The sequence below is a fragment of the Bombus terrestris genome, chromosome 12 (assembly GCF_910591885.1).
Source record: "Bombus terrestris chromosome 12, iyBomTerr1.2, whole genome shotgun sequence".
NCBI classification, from domain to species: Eukaryota; Metazoa; Arthropoda; class Insecta; order Hymenoptera; family Apidae; genus Bombus; species Bombus terrestris.
The window spans coordinates 5,055,418-5,072,332 of NC_063280.1; the positions used below are offsets into that span (position 1 = coordinate 5,055,418).

General features: G+C 37.3%; 1 protein-coding gene across 1 annotated transcript in view; it reads left to right on the forward strand.

The window, feature by feature from the left end:
* The first annotated feature begins 910 nt into the window (after window positions 1–910).
* The window catches only part of LOC100642860 (alkaline phosphatase), a 221,775-nt gene continuing 205,770 nt past the window's right edge, over window positions 911–16,915 (forward strand). Inside the window, exon 1 of the mRNA XM_012315244.3 lies at window positions 911–4,262. Coding sequence (XP_012170634.3) covers window positions 4,172–4,262 — 91 coding nt within the window. The 5' untranslated portion in view covers window positions 911–4,171. The remainder of the gene's footprint in view (window positions 4,263–16,915) is intronic.

Sequence of the window (16,915 nt, forward strand, 5' to 3'; positions counted from 1 at the left end):
AATTATTATCTTAAGAACGACTAAATTTTTGCAAAACTTTGATTATTGCGTTGGGTTATTTCGATCTTCCGAGTTTATATTCACGTTTGGAGGCAGACTGCGAAATGCTTCAGAGCGAATATCACCATGTCAAACTGCAGGAAGTGCCTACTGCTTTAACGCGACCAAATTGCATCCGGTGTGCGACACACGCCTCTTTCTTTTTCAATTTATAAATATCGCAGCACCGCTGCGTGCTCTGCCAAATATTTGGTTCATAACCAACACAGTTCATTCACAAATATCAAAAGCTCCTATATCTAGAAAATATCGGAGCTATGTAAATATATATTACGACAAACATCTTCGGCTTAAATCCGACATCGACGAAATGAGAATATATTAAACCTATCAAAGATCTATTTAAAAGAATTCTATCCTAATTATACCTATTATTTTTATCGCAAGAATATTTCAGACATATCGCTATCATATAACACGAGAAATGTTAAATGTTTTATTCATACTGTATGTACAAAAATTCAATTTATACGTCCTGTCTTTTGTAATCATGCAATTTTTTCATCCTGAATACTGTTGCTCCCGAGCATATTAAATTCAGATCAGTTTCAGCGCGACGATGTTTCATATTCTGCCTGTAATATGTCTTCCTAAGTATTGATAAGGCATTTTTAACGCGTGGAAAAATCATTGTAAATTCATGGACTTTGTGAAACCCATGGAAATTAAATAGAACGAAAAAAGAAACAGGGAAAAGAAGAAAGGAAGGAGAAAACTGTGATTCGAGCAAAAGTGACATGTTTACGGGCATAGGATTGTAATAGCGTTGCTACATAGCATAGAATTTCCGGGATAACGTATCGTTGATATTTTATTGGATTAATTCTGTGCCGGGTCCATGCATCATAACGCCGGCTATCTGTACGTATCGTGCACTCTGTATCAGACTGTAATTTTGTCACATAAATTTTATGTCAAATTTACGATGCGCTGTCCACGGCGAGGAGAACTAAATCGTCTAATGACAAACTGCGTCCGTTATCGGCGCGACTTTGCTCAATTATTTGTTGGCGATGTTCACACGTGTATTATCGAAAGCTGCACGGATTTATTCTTATGCGATCTCCTTTATGCCGTATTTCATCGATACCACTTCGATTTTTCTGGTTCAATTAGTTTAATGTCGAATCTTCTAGTCTAGTTCGCAGTCGTGGAATACGAAATTAATTTTGAATAATAATTTATAAGAAACGATATCTGAAACTTAACGGGAATTCGGTTTTACTGTAAAATTTATTCGAAATCGATTGCAGTTATTTTGACAACACGTAGGTGTACATTAGCGAAAAATATATATTTGCAAAATGATAACGACAAAACGATGGGCATGTTTTCAATACCTTACAATTAGTTACAGGCTTTTACACTAAACGGAAATGTTTTCGAAATGCTCGGTTTTTCACGCAGCTACAGTTTCACACAAATGTTTGAAAATTAAACAAATCGTTAAAAAATTAATGGCACGAATACCACGCGTTGTTTTATTTCTAAAGTTGGCCGTGGTGACCCAGTTTAATCCATTTTAAACGAAAATAAATCATCGATATTGGTAAATTGGATAATTAAGCCCAGAGGTCAGCTGTAACTGCGATTGTTCCTTTTCGTTGCCAAATATGGCACAATGCACATGACGATGTAACGTAAAACGAAGAATTGAAAAAGATAAAACATCGAAATTCGTTTCGATGTTCGGGCCGACAGAATTGTAACTGTTATAAAACAGCTTGCAGTACAAGAGCGCAGCGAAACGGATAGGTTGTAAATTAAAGTGAATTAGTTAAAAAGAGCGTTAAATCGGCCAACATAGCCAGCTATGTTGTTACTTTATGGTTTTCGGCTTGTATCCATGATCACCCGTTCGGTTCATTGCATCTGGCAATAACAGCTGCTGGAGCATAGCGATCACACGTAGTTTCACACTTCGGTTTAATACTGGTACAACAGGCTTATAACGAGAGCAGTCCGAGTTGTATTACGTTCACATCTAGTACCTGCTTGTTTCAGGCTCGTTTTGATTTACGACGCTCGTTGCTTTACGGATTCGTTGTTATTAGGCTATGAGAACGCAAAGAATCGCAGCTGTTGCTCACACCATTAACGTTCCTTCATCGAACTCTTTCATTTTCATGCCTTTTTCAATTTGGATTCCGTACTACGATACATCCATCGTTATCGGTCGTTCTCAGCGTTTTAACTTATCATCTCACTGCCTCGGTTTAATTGACTACGCAAAGAACAAGTTTCACGACCCATTTGTACCTGATCCCAGAAAATATCATGAAACTCGATTTTGAATTGAGAACAAGCGCGAGTCACATGCAACGATTCACCCTCGTTTCACCTGGTTTTTCATAATTTTTGAGCAACGTGCGATATATTTTGATCAGGACCAACGGATGGGACGAACCGTTGTGGAACAGTAATAAGTAAAATAAGAAGATAGCGCATGTATCTGGAGCAATAGGTGTGTAAGGGTGGGAGGTGGCGGTGCTATCAGTGTGCCACGGCGCAACCGGACAGGCGTTTCACGATGGGGGTGGCTGGATAGAGGCGCCTAACAGTAGCTGAGTCGCATGATCCCTTCACTCGGGTCCGCACGGCTACCGTCGTCTCTGCTCGGCTCTCCGATCGGATCTCCGTGTTTCGAAGAAGCGCTTGGCGAGTTTACCGAACCGTTCGTGCCACTGCGCTCGCATTCGGTTGCGCGAACTCTTCTCGTTTTCGCGCGTGCAACTATCTCCTCCTTCCTCGCTTGTCACTCGCTCGTCTCTTTGTTACATCGTTTACCGCGCTCCGTTCCGGTCGTTTTTATTCGCCACGCGGCGAATGAAAACGATGACGTTCTCCAGAGATCTCACTGATTCGTGACGATCATCGCGTATCGTTGAGGCGACTATATCCTTGCACGCATGTACTTTTGTTCGTTCAATATAATCGAACAAGGAACATAAAATTATTAACAAGTGTATGTAGTGTTTCTGTCGATATTCTGAAAAGAAAAGTGTATTGCTGTTGCGTCACATGTTGATCTTCGTGATCTTGCGACGAATCATCGAACGAGCTGCTCTTCGTGTTAAGAGTATTCGATTAATTCGATTCTCTGGAATGAATGTATTGTGAAACATTGGAGAGAAGAAAGAACATAGTGTATCGCAGTTTATTCACGGCTCTGGGTGGCTCGTCCGCCTTCATTGGTTTTCCCGCGATTTTCGCAGCCACCATCAAGGATCCGAGTCTCGTACATTTTCGAGGAGCATAAGCTTCTAGTGAAACTTGGTAATCGTTAAAACAGGACCTCCAGGCTGATCATTAAATTTTAAATGAATAAGGAATCTGATTGCTTCTAACGAAAGAAAGGTGGAGCTTCGATTCTACGATCGTAAACCGCTGCCGAGTTACCACAGATGATGTATATTGGAAAGGAACTTGAGCGTGAACACGATGTCGTTTGTTTCGAATTGGTCATGATAAACCAACGAACAAAAAGTTAATTTTTCGCTAAACGGTAAACGAATCGTGAATTGATCGCGAGTGAATAGCATAGACGTTACCTATACGAACCAATATTTGATTTCGATGTTTCAAGTTGTAATACATTTGTTCAAACCACATCTGTACCTGTTAACGTCATAACCGAACATTTTCCGTAAAGAAGATTTTCGATACGCGAATAATCATCGAATGGAAAATACAACGAATCGTAATAACTAAAATAAAAGATACTTTTAAATATCGCGGCAAGCGTTCAAGATGTTCGATTCATTAGGGCCGACTGGTTCATTGATTAGAGGAAGCTGTAATAGCGACTTAAAGCTAAAGAAGAGTATAAAATCCCTTTGCTGAGCGAAATTGGCTAATTAAAGCAGTTCATTTAGCATTCCACCGTGAAATCGGTTAATGTCGCCACGGTGGAGGGATCGAAGTAGCTACGGTTATCCGTCTGAGTGGTGTTTGCGTCGGGATATACGGCTACAGATCTGACGAACAGTTGGGAATCGATGAATCGTTTTTTCCCTGGCTAACGTTTCCTTGACACAGGGATATCCGTTGAAAGGGGGAATGAAGGGCCATCCGGACAGCACGTAGGGACTGGCCCTTCTCGTTTTCGGAGATGTGGCGCTATCTACAGTACACTATCTTCGGGCTTACCGTCATCCTGCTGACGATTCATGAGATAGTCCTCGTGCGAGCTGGCGAACAAGGTAATGACAGTACATGCATTTTATCTTTCGTTACAAGGACGACTAATTTTTCGGAGAAGGAAAGGACAATTCTTAAAATATATTTTAGGAGATGTCAATATTCCTCTTGCATAGTTTTTAATGGTAATTTAGCGTAATATTAGAGAATCAGAAATGTTACGCGATTACTTTTTTACTGATTTCTTTTGAACGAGAATATAACATTTTCAACTTTTCTATAGATCAGTAGAAAATGGGATATTGAAGTTGCAAATTTTCATCTATCAAAAATACGTGTTTGGTTCGTTAAAATGTAATCAAAATAATTTACTTAAAATATATTTGACGCGTTATTACTTTACTTGTAAGCACGGACAGCATACACGAGTAAGAAAAAATTAAGAAATAGTTGTAAAAGAGAAAAGAAAAATAGATTGGCCGAAATTTAGCGAAGTGAAAACAGTCAGGCTACGAATACTTATTTTACTTCATTGGACAATAATTGAACGTGTACCGTAGGGCTGTACGTTTGTTTTTCGACGAAATGAGCAACGCCTATACGTCCGTATGCGCTTTCAATTACTTCCCATCAAATAATTCTATAGCGAACATTTCTGCTCTGAAAAATTTTTTTTATTGTCACCACGCGATTTTAATTCTATAACGTGCAAAGCTGCCCGCGGAAAAAGCGGTACTGTGATTGAAAGATACGAAATTCGAATATTAATCTGTCCATTATAAAATTTATCGTAAAACAGTGAAATCAGGAAAGGAGTATGTATAGAGTCGAAATTTATGTTAAGGAAATTTTAGCGAACTGTGTACAATCAGGACAGATGTATTTGATATAAAACGTAGAATTCGCTACAGAAAAGATATATTTGGAGAAATTTCAAATAAACTTTGAATTCACCGTAATTAATAAGCAATTAATAAGTTTGTAGCTAATAAAAATGCCTTAGACATTGCAATTATCAAAAATAATGATTTATTTTCTTCTCTCTCTCTCTCTCTCTCTTCGTCTCTTCTCTCTCGCGTTTTTAAATATTTCTTTCGCGTGTGTTCAGTTTTATTCAGATATTTTATAATAATACATCTTCCGAAAACTATGTCAACGGATGAGAATGTACTAATTAAAGCTTCCGCGTAACAATTTTATAAAAGTTGTCAAACGCCACCGTGAAAAGTAATTTATACGCCTATATAAAATATATTTTTACGTGACCTGATTATGCGACGCGAAATATATCACAGGTAAACTTTACCATTAGTCTTTTTAACTTCCTTTCCAATCATGGATTATTTTAATTTGTTTCCCATTTTCTTTAATTATTATTACTAATTCTGATGACATGAACTGTTAATCGATAAACTTGAATTAGTTCTTGTAATTGTTGTGAAACTTCCGTCGGTTGATCGAACGATTTCCAATATTTCACGGTCTGCGTTTCGCATGTATAGTTATCGCGAAGTGTGTAAGACATCGACGGTAATGCAATTTCCTTCTGTCAGGAATGCTATTTATCAGAAATTTCTTTTTCATACTATAAATACGCGCTACCAATCCTCCTTTCTTGACACAATAGATGAGTATTGTATCGTTGATTTATTTCTTTTGTGTTGCTAAGTGGAACAGTTTTTAACGAAACAATATCTTCCGTGGATGATGCTTCTATATAAAATTAAATTCTTGATTGTTCGCCGTGTTTCCGTTTTTCCTCGCGTTGCTTTCTAGTTTAGATCTTCCAAACTTTCTATTAACAGAAACGAAGTTCTATTAAGCATCGCAATTATCCCCAAACATCGAGAAAGAATAAACCGAGAAATTTGATTAAGAATGTTCACTTCTCACCAGTCTTCCTCGGATCTTCGCTCTATGATTCTGACTGGTCAGCGTTGCAATTTCACTAACAGAATTAGCTGTAAACCCCTTTAATATTTGAATTTTCTAGTTAACAGTAGATGGGTATGTTTGGTTTTGATCAGCCACAATGCGTGAATGAGAGTATGCACAGTTTCGCATATGCGCATATATAGTATATATTGACGCGTTTTAGTAGCGCAATGAAAATTGTAATGGCTTTACAGTTTCGTAACAAAGTTACATATATGTACAATCTATTCAACTTTATGAATTATAAGTGTTCGCCTGGCATGTGCAGCGAAGCTGAAATCAATGTTTCCTTTTATCAATTTCGCTAGAGATTTCCAATTCATTTCTGTGTTATTCACTTTCCTCGTATTCCGTTCCCTTTTTTCTTTCCTCGTTTTTCACTGAATAAGGAAGACGAGTAACGAAGCAAAATTTTATACCGAACATTAAAACATCGGTTTTGTGTAAAACGCATTCGCATATATACCCCCACCTTCGTAATTTTTTTGTAGCCATTTTGTATTTCTAGCAGAAACCATTTGTTTGTTACATTTACTTGTTCAAGAGGATTCTACTATTATCGTAGCAAAGAAATTTATCTTTCGTACTGCCTTTTAAATTTTTGCCAGTTTCTGATTGTGCCAATTTTTGTTTCAAATAGGCACAACCAAATGGGAAGTATCCATCGTAGAGGTGTTGAGAAACTTTTTTCAAGTTCTCTTTAGCTCTGTCAGAATTCACTGGTGAGCGTTCTCAACTCAATTTGTCGTAACGAATACCATTCGTAACAATTCTTTTCGTATAGTAGAGTTAAGCGAGCAGGATCGTGTTAAGCTGGTGAGTTTCACGAATCGATCAAATCTGCGATACGTTCGCCATCGTTTTGTTCGTTTATCGATACTATCGAATCCTATTGTGAAGCTGTGACCGCAACATCATACTAGGTTGGTAGAAGATATATGTATTAATCTGTCGTTTATTTCCGTTGTTTTCCAGCAGAATGATCTTTGACGTTCATTATCGTTAATCTCTTATCTACTCCTGTTTGCGATTGTAACATGCGAGTCAATGTTGCAGATGCGATCAATAATCCCAAAAAACTCATAAATTTAATACTTAGCAAGCCAATTACGTTCTATTTTCGTTCTGAAAGAATGAGTGTTGTTTTGGCCAAAGAATATCTCCGAGACTAAAATGCACAGCTTGTGAATCCAATGCGATGATTAGTATATCTGGGAATGATCACACTAAATTGCCGAACTCGCGTAAGATCTCATAACTTGTATTTCAGATATATGTATAGAAAATAACGTAGTGGTGGAAAGCTTCGCAAACAGAATACAAGTAAGTTTTACTCGTACGTATTGTAGAATAAAAATTGTATTTCACAAAAGAGTTTGTTCTACATATTCTGTGCAGTATCATTATATCACATATACTACGTGACAGTTTATGTTATTGGCCTTGTAATGGTGAAATAACCATATTTTGGCAGATGTTTTTACACGTTGGTACATGGAAATTACAATGTTGCTTGTTTATGATTTTTCACGACTCGTAAATGTTTTGGTACTGTTGAAACAAATACGAATGAATAAGATTGGGAAGATTGGCCTTTTGAAATATTACAAACAGAAAATGGTAGCAAATGAGTTTACTGGAATATTTATTCGATCGTGTTGTTATGTAAAGCTGCTGTCAATTTTGTTATTTAAAATGTTATTATTAAACGGATACCGACGAAAGGATCGATGTAAATTTTGATTTACTTTCGATTTCACCTGTTCACGTGGATTCGTTAGTAAGGTTAATTTAATATTCATATCGAACTGGATTATTCAAATTAAACATTACGTGCACTCTATTAAACATAATTGTCGCGTTAAAATGTTAATCTCGATACATGTAACGCGTAAAGTGCATCGATAGCCATCGTGAGGCGAAAAAGGGAGAAAGTCATCGGCCAAGCTGAAATTTCACGATGGTTCATGGCTCTTGGACAATTAATTTCCCTCCATTACACGAGCCGTGCGGAAGATTAATAAACTTCATCTCGTCACGCTCGTAACGCGGTGTGCCAGCTTAGTTTACCTTGGAGTTTATCTACCAACGAGCATAAATGCTCGCAATTTGTTCACGCTTGTACCAGATAGTGAGGTAATAGAAACTTCATCGTGCATCTGACGCCGTTGCCATTGTTTGTGGCTTAAAACTAGCCCTTGTAGCTTTCCTCTAATCACTCGATTAGTTGTAATATCGTGGAGTAAACCAGTTAAACACAACGAATTCATCACGCTACTTACATGTATACAATGTGAAGCTGACTTTGCAAAAATTTTCCTCGTGATACTGTCTTATCTGCGAAAATTAAGCCAAGTGCGAGTACGGTGGCGAGGAAGGGACTGCATTACGTCAAATGAAAAAAGTTTTATTCCGGGAACTTTGGATAGGAAACTTTCTAAGGAACACATTTGATTATATGTCACGGTATCTCTTTTCCCTTCCTCTGTCACGCAGATATTTCGCTCGTGAGTTTGGAACTTCCCTTTTCGACCGTTTTGAGAACGTGTCTCGCGTGTCAGGAGCTTATATTTTCATTCGATCGGATAAAAATCGACAAATATTTTTTTCCACGACAGGATAAAATCGGATTGTTCTAGTCGCGAACGATGTTGGAGACTGCCTGACAAGATTATCAGCAGTATCTGAACAGTTCCCGAGATTCACGTTCACGAGAACGTAATGTTCGGAGAGATCTCAAGCAGATAACGTGTATCCAATTGTTTGAAGTAACTGACGAGAATCCCGGGCACAGAGTCCAGGTATTAGACACTGGACACTTAACCATCGCGAAGAACGTATTTCCGTGTACTTTATCGCAATCGAAACAGATTGTGGGGTAATTGAATTGGATAACGATAAGATGAAAGTAATATTTTACAATAATTGGACAGAATAACATACAGTGTGTTATAGCGGTGGAGAATAAAGCTGCGCTCTTGAGTTTTTCAGTTTCATTTTTAATTATTCACCACTTGTTTCTAGGATGGTTAGTAGAGTAACGATGAAAGTTATGCTTTATTCTTAGCGTATTCTAAGCAATTTCAAATTGTTTCTATTTGCCAATTTCTAATATGAAATGATGTTAAGAGGGAAAGAAAATATTTTCGAATTACGTCACAATTTATCGAGTTTAAATAATTAAAAATTTAGTGGGTAGATGTTATTCATTTCGTTACATTTTTTTTCTTTTGGAAATTACCTACCTCTTACAAAATGCATTGGTACTAAATAGTTCGTCACGATATTTGCATTTGGAACACGTTCGTCGAAATAAAAGTACGGTCTCTACGCTTGTTCGTTATCTATCAAGTGTCTGTCTTTATTCCTCTAATTTGCCATCGTCCCCTCCGGGACGAATATCTCGGTATTACATTCGATGCGAGAAAAGAAGGGGAGTAAAACATTCGTTTCGTAGGAATTGGATATCCCGTTTAACCAAATTTGTTCCAAAGAAATCAGTTTTAAAGCAATTTTATTTCATTCTTTCCACTGTCAGTCGATCCTTCCGTTTCAATGTTGGTAGAAATCAAATTTAATCTTTTATGGGTTAATCGATGGAAGGGGACAGTTTACGTGTACATTTTAAACAAATCGTAGCAATAGAAATTTTCATATATTCAACTATTTTCTAGTATTATCTTCTATCTTGAATTTAACGTTCTTTTAAGTAAACGATTGATTAAGTAAACGAAACTAAAAATTTCCGTAAACAAATTCAGCATACTTTTGTGTGCAAATTTATGAAATTTTGTAAAAGTGCAAAGCGAAAAAATTTGTTAGTCTGCAATCTGTACTGATGCTTCGGTATTTATACTCATGACTGTATATATTTAAAAAAATTGCAAAAATATTTATTTTATTATTGCAAAATATTGCAAATAATTTTCTGCAGTCTTATTAAGCGTGTTTTCCAGAGATGGTCTACGAGAAAGTGGCTTATTAGCAATGTTGCTAACTCGTTTAACTTTTTCTACGCAATGATATCGTCGAGACGACTTCGTCAGGACGTTCTTGAAACGCGCGCCTACAAATAATCCCATATAATCCAACCTTGTCGGCCGATTTTCTTCCAAGGGATTTTGTACTTCCTCTTTGCGCTAGAAGTTCCCGTATATCGATAACGCTTAACAAGCTGTGTCGTAAAAGCGACTTTGCGTCTCCTCTGCCCTTCATTTATCTTTATTCCATAGTAACATAGCAAATGGTGGCTCGTCGAACGAAATTCGTCGGATAACGAGGATTTATGCTGGTAATTTCCGTGGCCGACTCGTTAATTCAATTTCTACCGACAATAGTACAGCTCTATCCAAATTTTTTCCGGCTCCATTTCAATAGGTACGGCTCGAGCACGAACGCGCGGTCGATTTTAATGGAGAAAGATAACTGCCGGTCTACTCATGACGTTACCATATTTTTCCTAGTAATTGTACATAATGAAGCGTGCGGGCTCGTGCAACTATACTCGTGCGTCAGAGATAAGGGGTGGATCTGGTGGATTCGCTCCATCTTGCTAGATCCTCGGGTGATTAGAGGGCTACACACGACTGTATGAAATCTGGATCGTACATCGTTCGTAGTACGTAATCTGGCCGTAATCTCCTCGTAATCTACGGCAATTTCGAGAAGGCGGCCTGCTACTTGTACTTAACACACGTCCGTGGCATAAGAATCGTTAATTACGGTAGCAGATGAGAATCGGTTTATAATTATGAGCTTTCAGTACGAGGCGTTTAATGGTTAGCAGCGTGGTACAATTAGAAGCTTCGGTACAATCTATCGCATCCGTGATTACAATCTGACCGTTGTACCAGCGATAATGAATATACGTGTACGAGTGGTACGTTTATGGTTTGCGGGTATGTGGCTTTTAACGCTTGCGTTAGGGCCAGATCGTGAGGCATTAAGTTTTCCAATTATATGGAGATTTGGTTTGTCAAAATTTTCGATTTATTTCTCAGTTGGTCTGATAACTTTTGTAATTTCTGGTTCTAAATCGTGACTGTAGGTGATGGAGTTGTTGCGAGTGAAATTTTTAAAGTGCTAACTATCCTAGCTTTATCAAATAGAAAGTAATTTAAGTTTGCGACAATGGTCACATTCTGTGAATGAACATGCACGTTTCAATCCAATTTCTCATATATGATAAGGTATAACAGAATGTACGAAGATTTCCTCTGTTGCAGGTTACGTATTTCTGGTGATACAAGTTTTACGAGAATATATATGATACTTTTACGTTATTGAAATGTATATTCACATTTTATCGGAAAAACTGTTGATATAAATCCTTCGCGATGGGTTTGATAGCGCATAACTTTGTGTATTCTTCATGCTTGAGCATTCAAATGTATTTTACTCGGAACTATTATCAATTTCCCGAAAGTTAAAAGTTGGCAATAATATAGATGTTTTTTCGAAAATCGAAGAACTTCAATAAACACGATGTTAGTGCATTAAGAAAATCTATCCTGTATTTTTCTCGTTATTTTTACGATGCAACGAAGTTCTTCCTTTAAGAGTATAAATATCGCGATTTACATGTCGCATCGTAACTCGAATATGCCAGGCAAATTTCCTCTATTTTACTTCTTTTCCATTTTAACTTCTTAGTCCGCTCCTGTACCTAGTCACACATTCACTTTGAACGTATTCAATTTTGAGTTATATGCATTTATCGATAATTATTTTGCCTTTGATGCTCGCTAACGTTAAAGATTCACCCCGATGTATAAGCCGTTCCTTTTGGTTTCCGTTTAATCTCCATTAGCAATAATAATCGCAGCTAGTCCATTACAGTAGAGTGGATGCAACGCGCCACATAATTTTCATTTTGTTTGGCTTTTTCTTTTTCTTATATCGAAGCTTGTGTTCTTTTTCTTTTCTTCTCCTTGTGTTCGTTTTGAGGACGTAGGTGGTCGTAACCGAGGCAAAAAGATCGTTACGGGTAATGGGGTTGGGCTTAGCTTTTATCTCTTTTACCTTCTTCATCCTGATATAACCCGATTTAGCTGTCTAAGTCACGAGTAGTCACGGGATCTTCTCGAATACACCCTTTCGCGACGTTTACTCGAGATAATTATATAGGTATTACGCTTTTAGTCGATCCAATCCGGACCGTGTCGTTTGGTTTTGTAATATACCATGAAATGAAAGGAACCCGCGGACTACTCCATCTTGATTTGTGTTTATTCGGCTGGACATATTTCGTAGCAGATACGTTACCACGGTTGCGGAGATAAATTACTCGATGAGAGAAATCGGCTTGATATATCCTCCGAATATATGATTATTTTGAATGGAATGTAATACCATGATATTAATTCCTGTCCATTGGTGTGCATATTGGTTGTATTATTTTCATTCGCGTTTTCCCACCGTTTCTGATGATCTCACCAAATCAGCTTCAAATTCGAACCTATAGATTCCATGTATTTCTGCATACGTGTTTGATTTCAATTTATGAAATTTCCGAACTATCAACTTGTCATTTCCAACGTGTAGGAAACATAGTTTACGAGAATCTATCCAAAGTTAGAATAATTACAAAGATATCGTATGGTTTCCTTACGTATGCCAGAGTCGAGGCATGTTAACGTGAATACGTCCGTGACGAATGACACAAATTATGTTACGTGCCTATTCGAACACGTAAGTACATTCAACCAGGTTTACGTTAAATGCCAGATTACCCTCAATTATCTTAGCAATGTAACGTCACTCAATTCGCCTTGAAACAGTTCATAATTAGTTAATTAAAATTGTCTAAGGAAAGATTTAAATAACGAGAATTGTTTAATTAACTGTGCGATAGCGTAATAAAGTAGTTGGAAGATTTACTCGTAACTTTGAATGGGAGGGGTGGGATTTTCATCTTTTATGCATTCCGAGTTCTCGAGAAGTTCCAATATGACGAGGCTATTGAGCGTCTTGAGTTTCTTCGCGATACATCGCTTTCATTCTCCTCGTTTCTCCTTCTTTTCAAACTTGCAGCGTTTTATTCGCGCTCGTAATGTCATCCATACTTCTTCTTCTCCTAATCTTTCGCAAGAAACTCGGTTACTTGTTATGAAGTTGACCGTCGATTGTGATACTTCTTCCTTTCTGGAACGCTTGTAACTTCTACAACAGACCGTTGTTACCAATTTTCCCTCTGCTTCCCGTGCGTTCCCTTACTGTTTAAGGGAACTGAAAGAAGGCACGAAACTTTCCTCCGACATTGTATAACGTACCTACCTACGAGCGTTTACCTAGTGAAAAAATTATACACGATATTTTCATCCTTCTTCCTATATTATGTACCTTGACCAGACGACGCGAAAAAGAAAGAGATGCAAGAATAAAAAAGATATGCGAAATGTATAAAGATACAGGATTGGAAGGCGAGAGTTTTCCAAGTCAAAGGGAAATCTCGCTCTAGTTGGTTCGACAGAAAATGTACCAAAACATTTTATACTTCGGTTGTTTTAGGTTACAGGTTGCGTTTACTTGTACGTGTTTTCCTTCTCCTAAATCGCGTTAGAGCAAAAACAAAAATTCATTTAAAAATCATGCAACATTATATTTATTCAAGAATTTAAAATAAGTACACGCATTCTTATTTGAAACAGACACTGTGTTTTCGATCATATTTATGCTTTCTTCCGTTTTCGCAAAACAATTTTGATCCGCATTTGATATTTTTGAATAAATAAATTCCTCACATTCTTTTCGACTAGCTCATAATCCTCGAAGCTGAACAAGAGAGCGATCGATGTGTTCCGTAATTTTTGATTTTCCATTATTTTATATCTCGATTTCGTACTACTTCGCAACTACTTGTCAATATCACGGAAAAATACGAAATGTGAATATGACAGGTGAATTTCGAAGAGTCGGAATACCTACTAGATCCATTCATGCGAGTAGTTACTTTTCGTCGTCATGTAAAAATCGTTCTCCATTCGCCGCTGTTTTCGCGTAGTAACCTTCTTCAAACGATCGTACCTTTCTTTTCTCTTCTACTAAACTTTACGATCAGCCGTTCGAATTAAAAGCTTCTTCTTTCTCTGGTAACTTTGTTTCTTCACTGTGAAACGTTTCAAGTTTTGAACAATATTTAGATGTTATTCGTTCAATTTTCCTTTAATAATTCACCGATTGAGTTAGCAAAGGGATTAAAATATCCGATAAAGGAAAGCTTTCGTCGTAAATAATGAAGCGTTAGGTGCCTCAGATTGGTAGCTAATTACCTTGGGTTTCTTGCAAAAGACCGGCAAGCTTCTTCACGTTCCCTTTGCGTGACGTAATTACTCACCGTCCTAATCCAGCTCTGTAAATATTTGCGCTATCGCGAAAGCGAATCGCTTCTATGACTCCGACTTCCTTATTCCAACCAGCCTCTGCTTCTAGTGCCGTTGAATTCCTAGATTTCGTGATTACACGTCAGTCAAGATTAATTGGCCACGCGTATTATGTTCTCCAAGGATGAGTACGAAATAAAACGTAAGAATGTTATATGGTTACAGAATCATATTAAAGTCATATTGTAGCTGATTGTTAGCTGATACGAGTAAAGATACAAAGAAATTTTAATGTTGCATATCATGCGCATCCAATAAACGTACAATTTATTTCAGATTAATCGATCGTATTATGGGATTTGATTTCGCGAATGATCCTGTCTTTGTGACTAAACGATCCTAATATCGATGGTCTCTGGACTTGTGAGACACGGCATTGTTAATTTTAGTCTCGTGGGATAAGTGATTTAGACGCGCATGGATCTGGGAGTCACAATGACGATAATCTTTGATTTGTGAATTCAGCGTATATTACACATTTTCATTACTATTATGAATATATATTTGGGTATACCAACCCAATATATCAATATTGTAGAATTTTATTTATTAATTTATTTAGAATGGATTAAATAGGAAACGATGATTATTGAACGTGAACTAAATACAATAATGTGATATAACTAACACAACTAAATAGTTAATTTACAACACTTGTCACCACGGTTCCAACGCTCTCTCTCACGCTGACAACACTCTGACTTCTCAACTCACACTGACTGTTAATTCGTCTTTCTCCCTTAGCTTCCTTTTGCCTTTTCTTATAGCCTCACCACGTACATGTTCGTCGCCAGGGTCACGTAAGCCTTTTTTCCGTGTAACTATTCGACTGAAGGACCGACGATACATTGATGGGCCTGTCGATACTTAGGCTTTCTCGCGACATTGTTTATGGTTCACCCGATATTTCTTAGGCCATTCGTCCACGATACTACGATATATATACCAACCCAATTATGTGGTTGGTTCAAGCGATCTTGGATATCGTCAGTGCAACTTGTGCAATATAACTTGGCTCGATGTAAGAGATCAAACAGAAATGGAGAAGCTAAAGCGTCTTGTGGGTTGTAGAAATTTCATTTCTATAGGAACCAATAATCAGCGGCATCGGGTAATGAGAATGAATCTGTTAAAATCTTTGCGATATCGATAATTGTATCGATAATTGTATCGATAAACTGTATCGATAATTCAAATTTGTTTCTGGATATCAGGAAGTCGACAACTCTAAGAACTTCGAAAATCATAAATCTAAATCTCCAGAGTTATTTATAAGACAATTGTCCATTTATCGTGGAAAACATTACTGTACTCTGATTGTATCGTGTTCTTTTTCATTGCTTTAGATATATTCTCCGTCCAAATTGTTAGCGAGGAGTGAGAAATATTCGATGCAGAAATTGTCACAGCGATGTAAACAGTCCTTAAGATGGTAAGGTGTGTCTCAGACTCAGGATCAATTCCATTAGGATGTTTTAACTGTCTGGTCGTATAGGTCAACAGTGGAGACGTTGTATGTGTGTATATCGTTTCCAAGATTTACGGCCCATTTGCGTATGCCATTTATCATTGTGGTTAGCATTTATGTGTCGTTTCGACATCTGAATTTTTATCTGTGCCTCAAACGGAAACAAATATATACGTATCCGATAGATCAAAGAGTAACGTAGCTTCGTATGTATATTTTTTTTTTTTTTTTTTTTGTTTTTGTTTTCGTACTATTGGTGCGCGTAGTATATCACACGATCGGAGTGCACGGTGCTTCGTAATCAATGGTGACAAAGTTGAATTTATTATTTCGCGATATTGCGTGACAGTTATTTTAAGATTCGCGTAAATTTATTGTTGCGACGCGCTCCAACGCCACAGATTGATAACCGGAGTTTTTCTTTCGCATTTGTTCTTTCTGTACGAACCAAGTTTTCAATTGATGGAAGCTTAAATCGCTTTCTTTATGTGCACGCGTTTCTTCGTTAAAAAATTACAACTTGGAGGATGTTTCAATTTAGCAATTGAATAAAATTATCTAACGGGGTGTTTTCTATTACCTGGAAATGTTACATTGTTGTTAGAACACACGTTCCGATCAGTAACACGTGGCACAAATTCTGATATCTGATTTCTCTAATACAGAAAGGTTCATGTACATACATATATATACAAACACACATAAAAGGTGCAATCGAAGAGCAAGTATGCCAGAAAGTAGAGTCAGAAGTGGCAAGTAATCGTTTGTAAGTACATCACCACCAGGGAATACGTAGCGAGGAAGGAAAAGAAGAAGAAAATCACGTTAAAGACCAAAACGTACAAAAGAGGCAAATTTTGTTCCAGTATTTTTGTTAAAAAATATCAGGGGCGTGATCAAGTAATATTATAAGCTGAAAGCGTGCCAAATT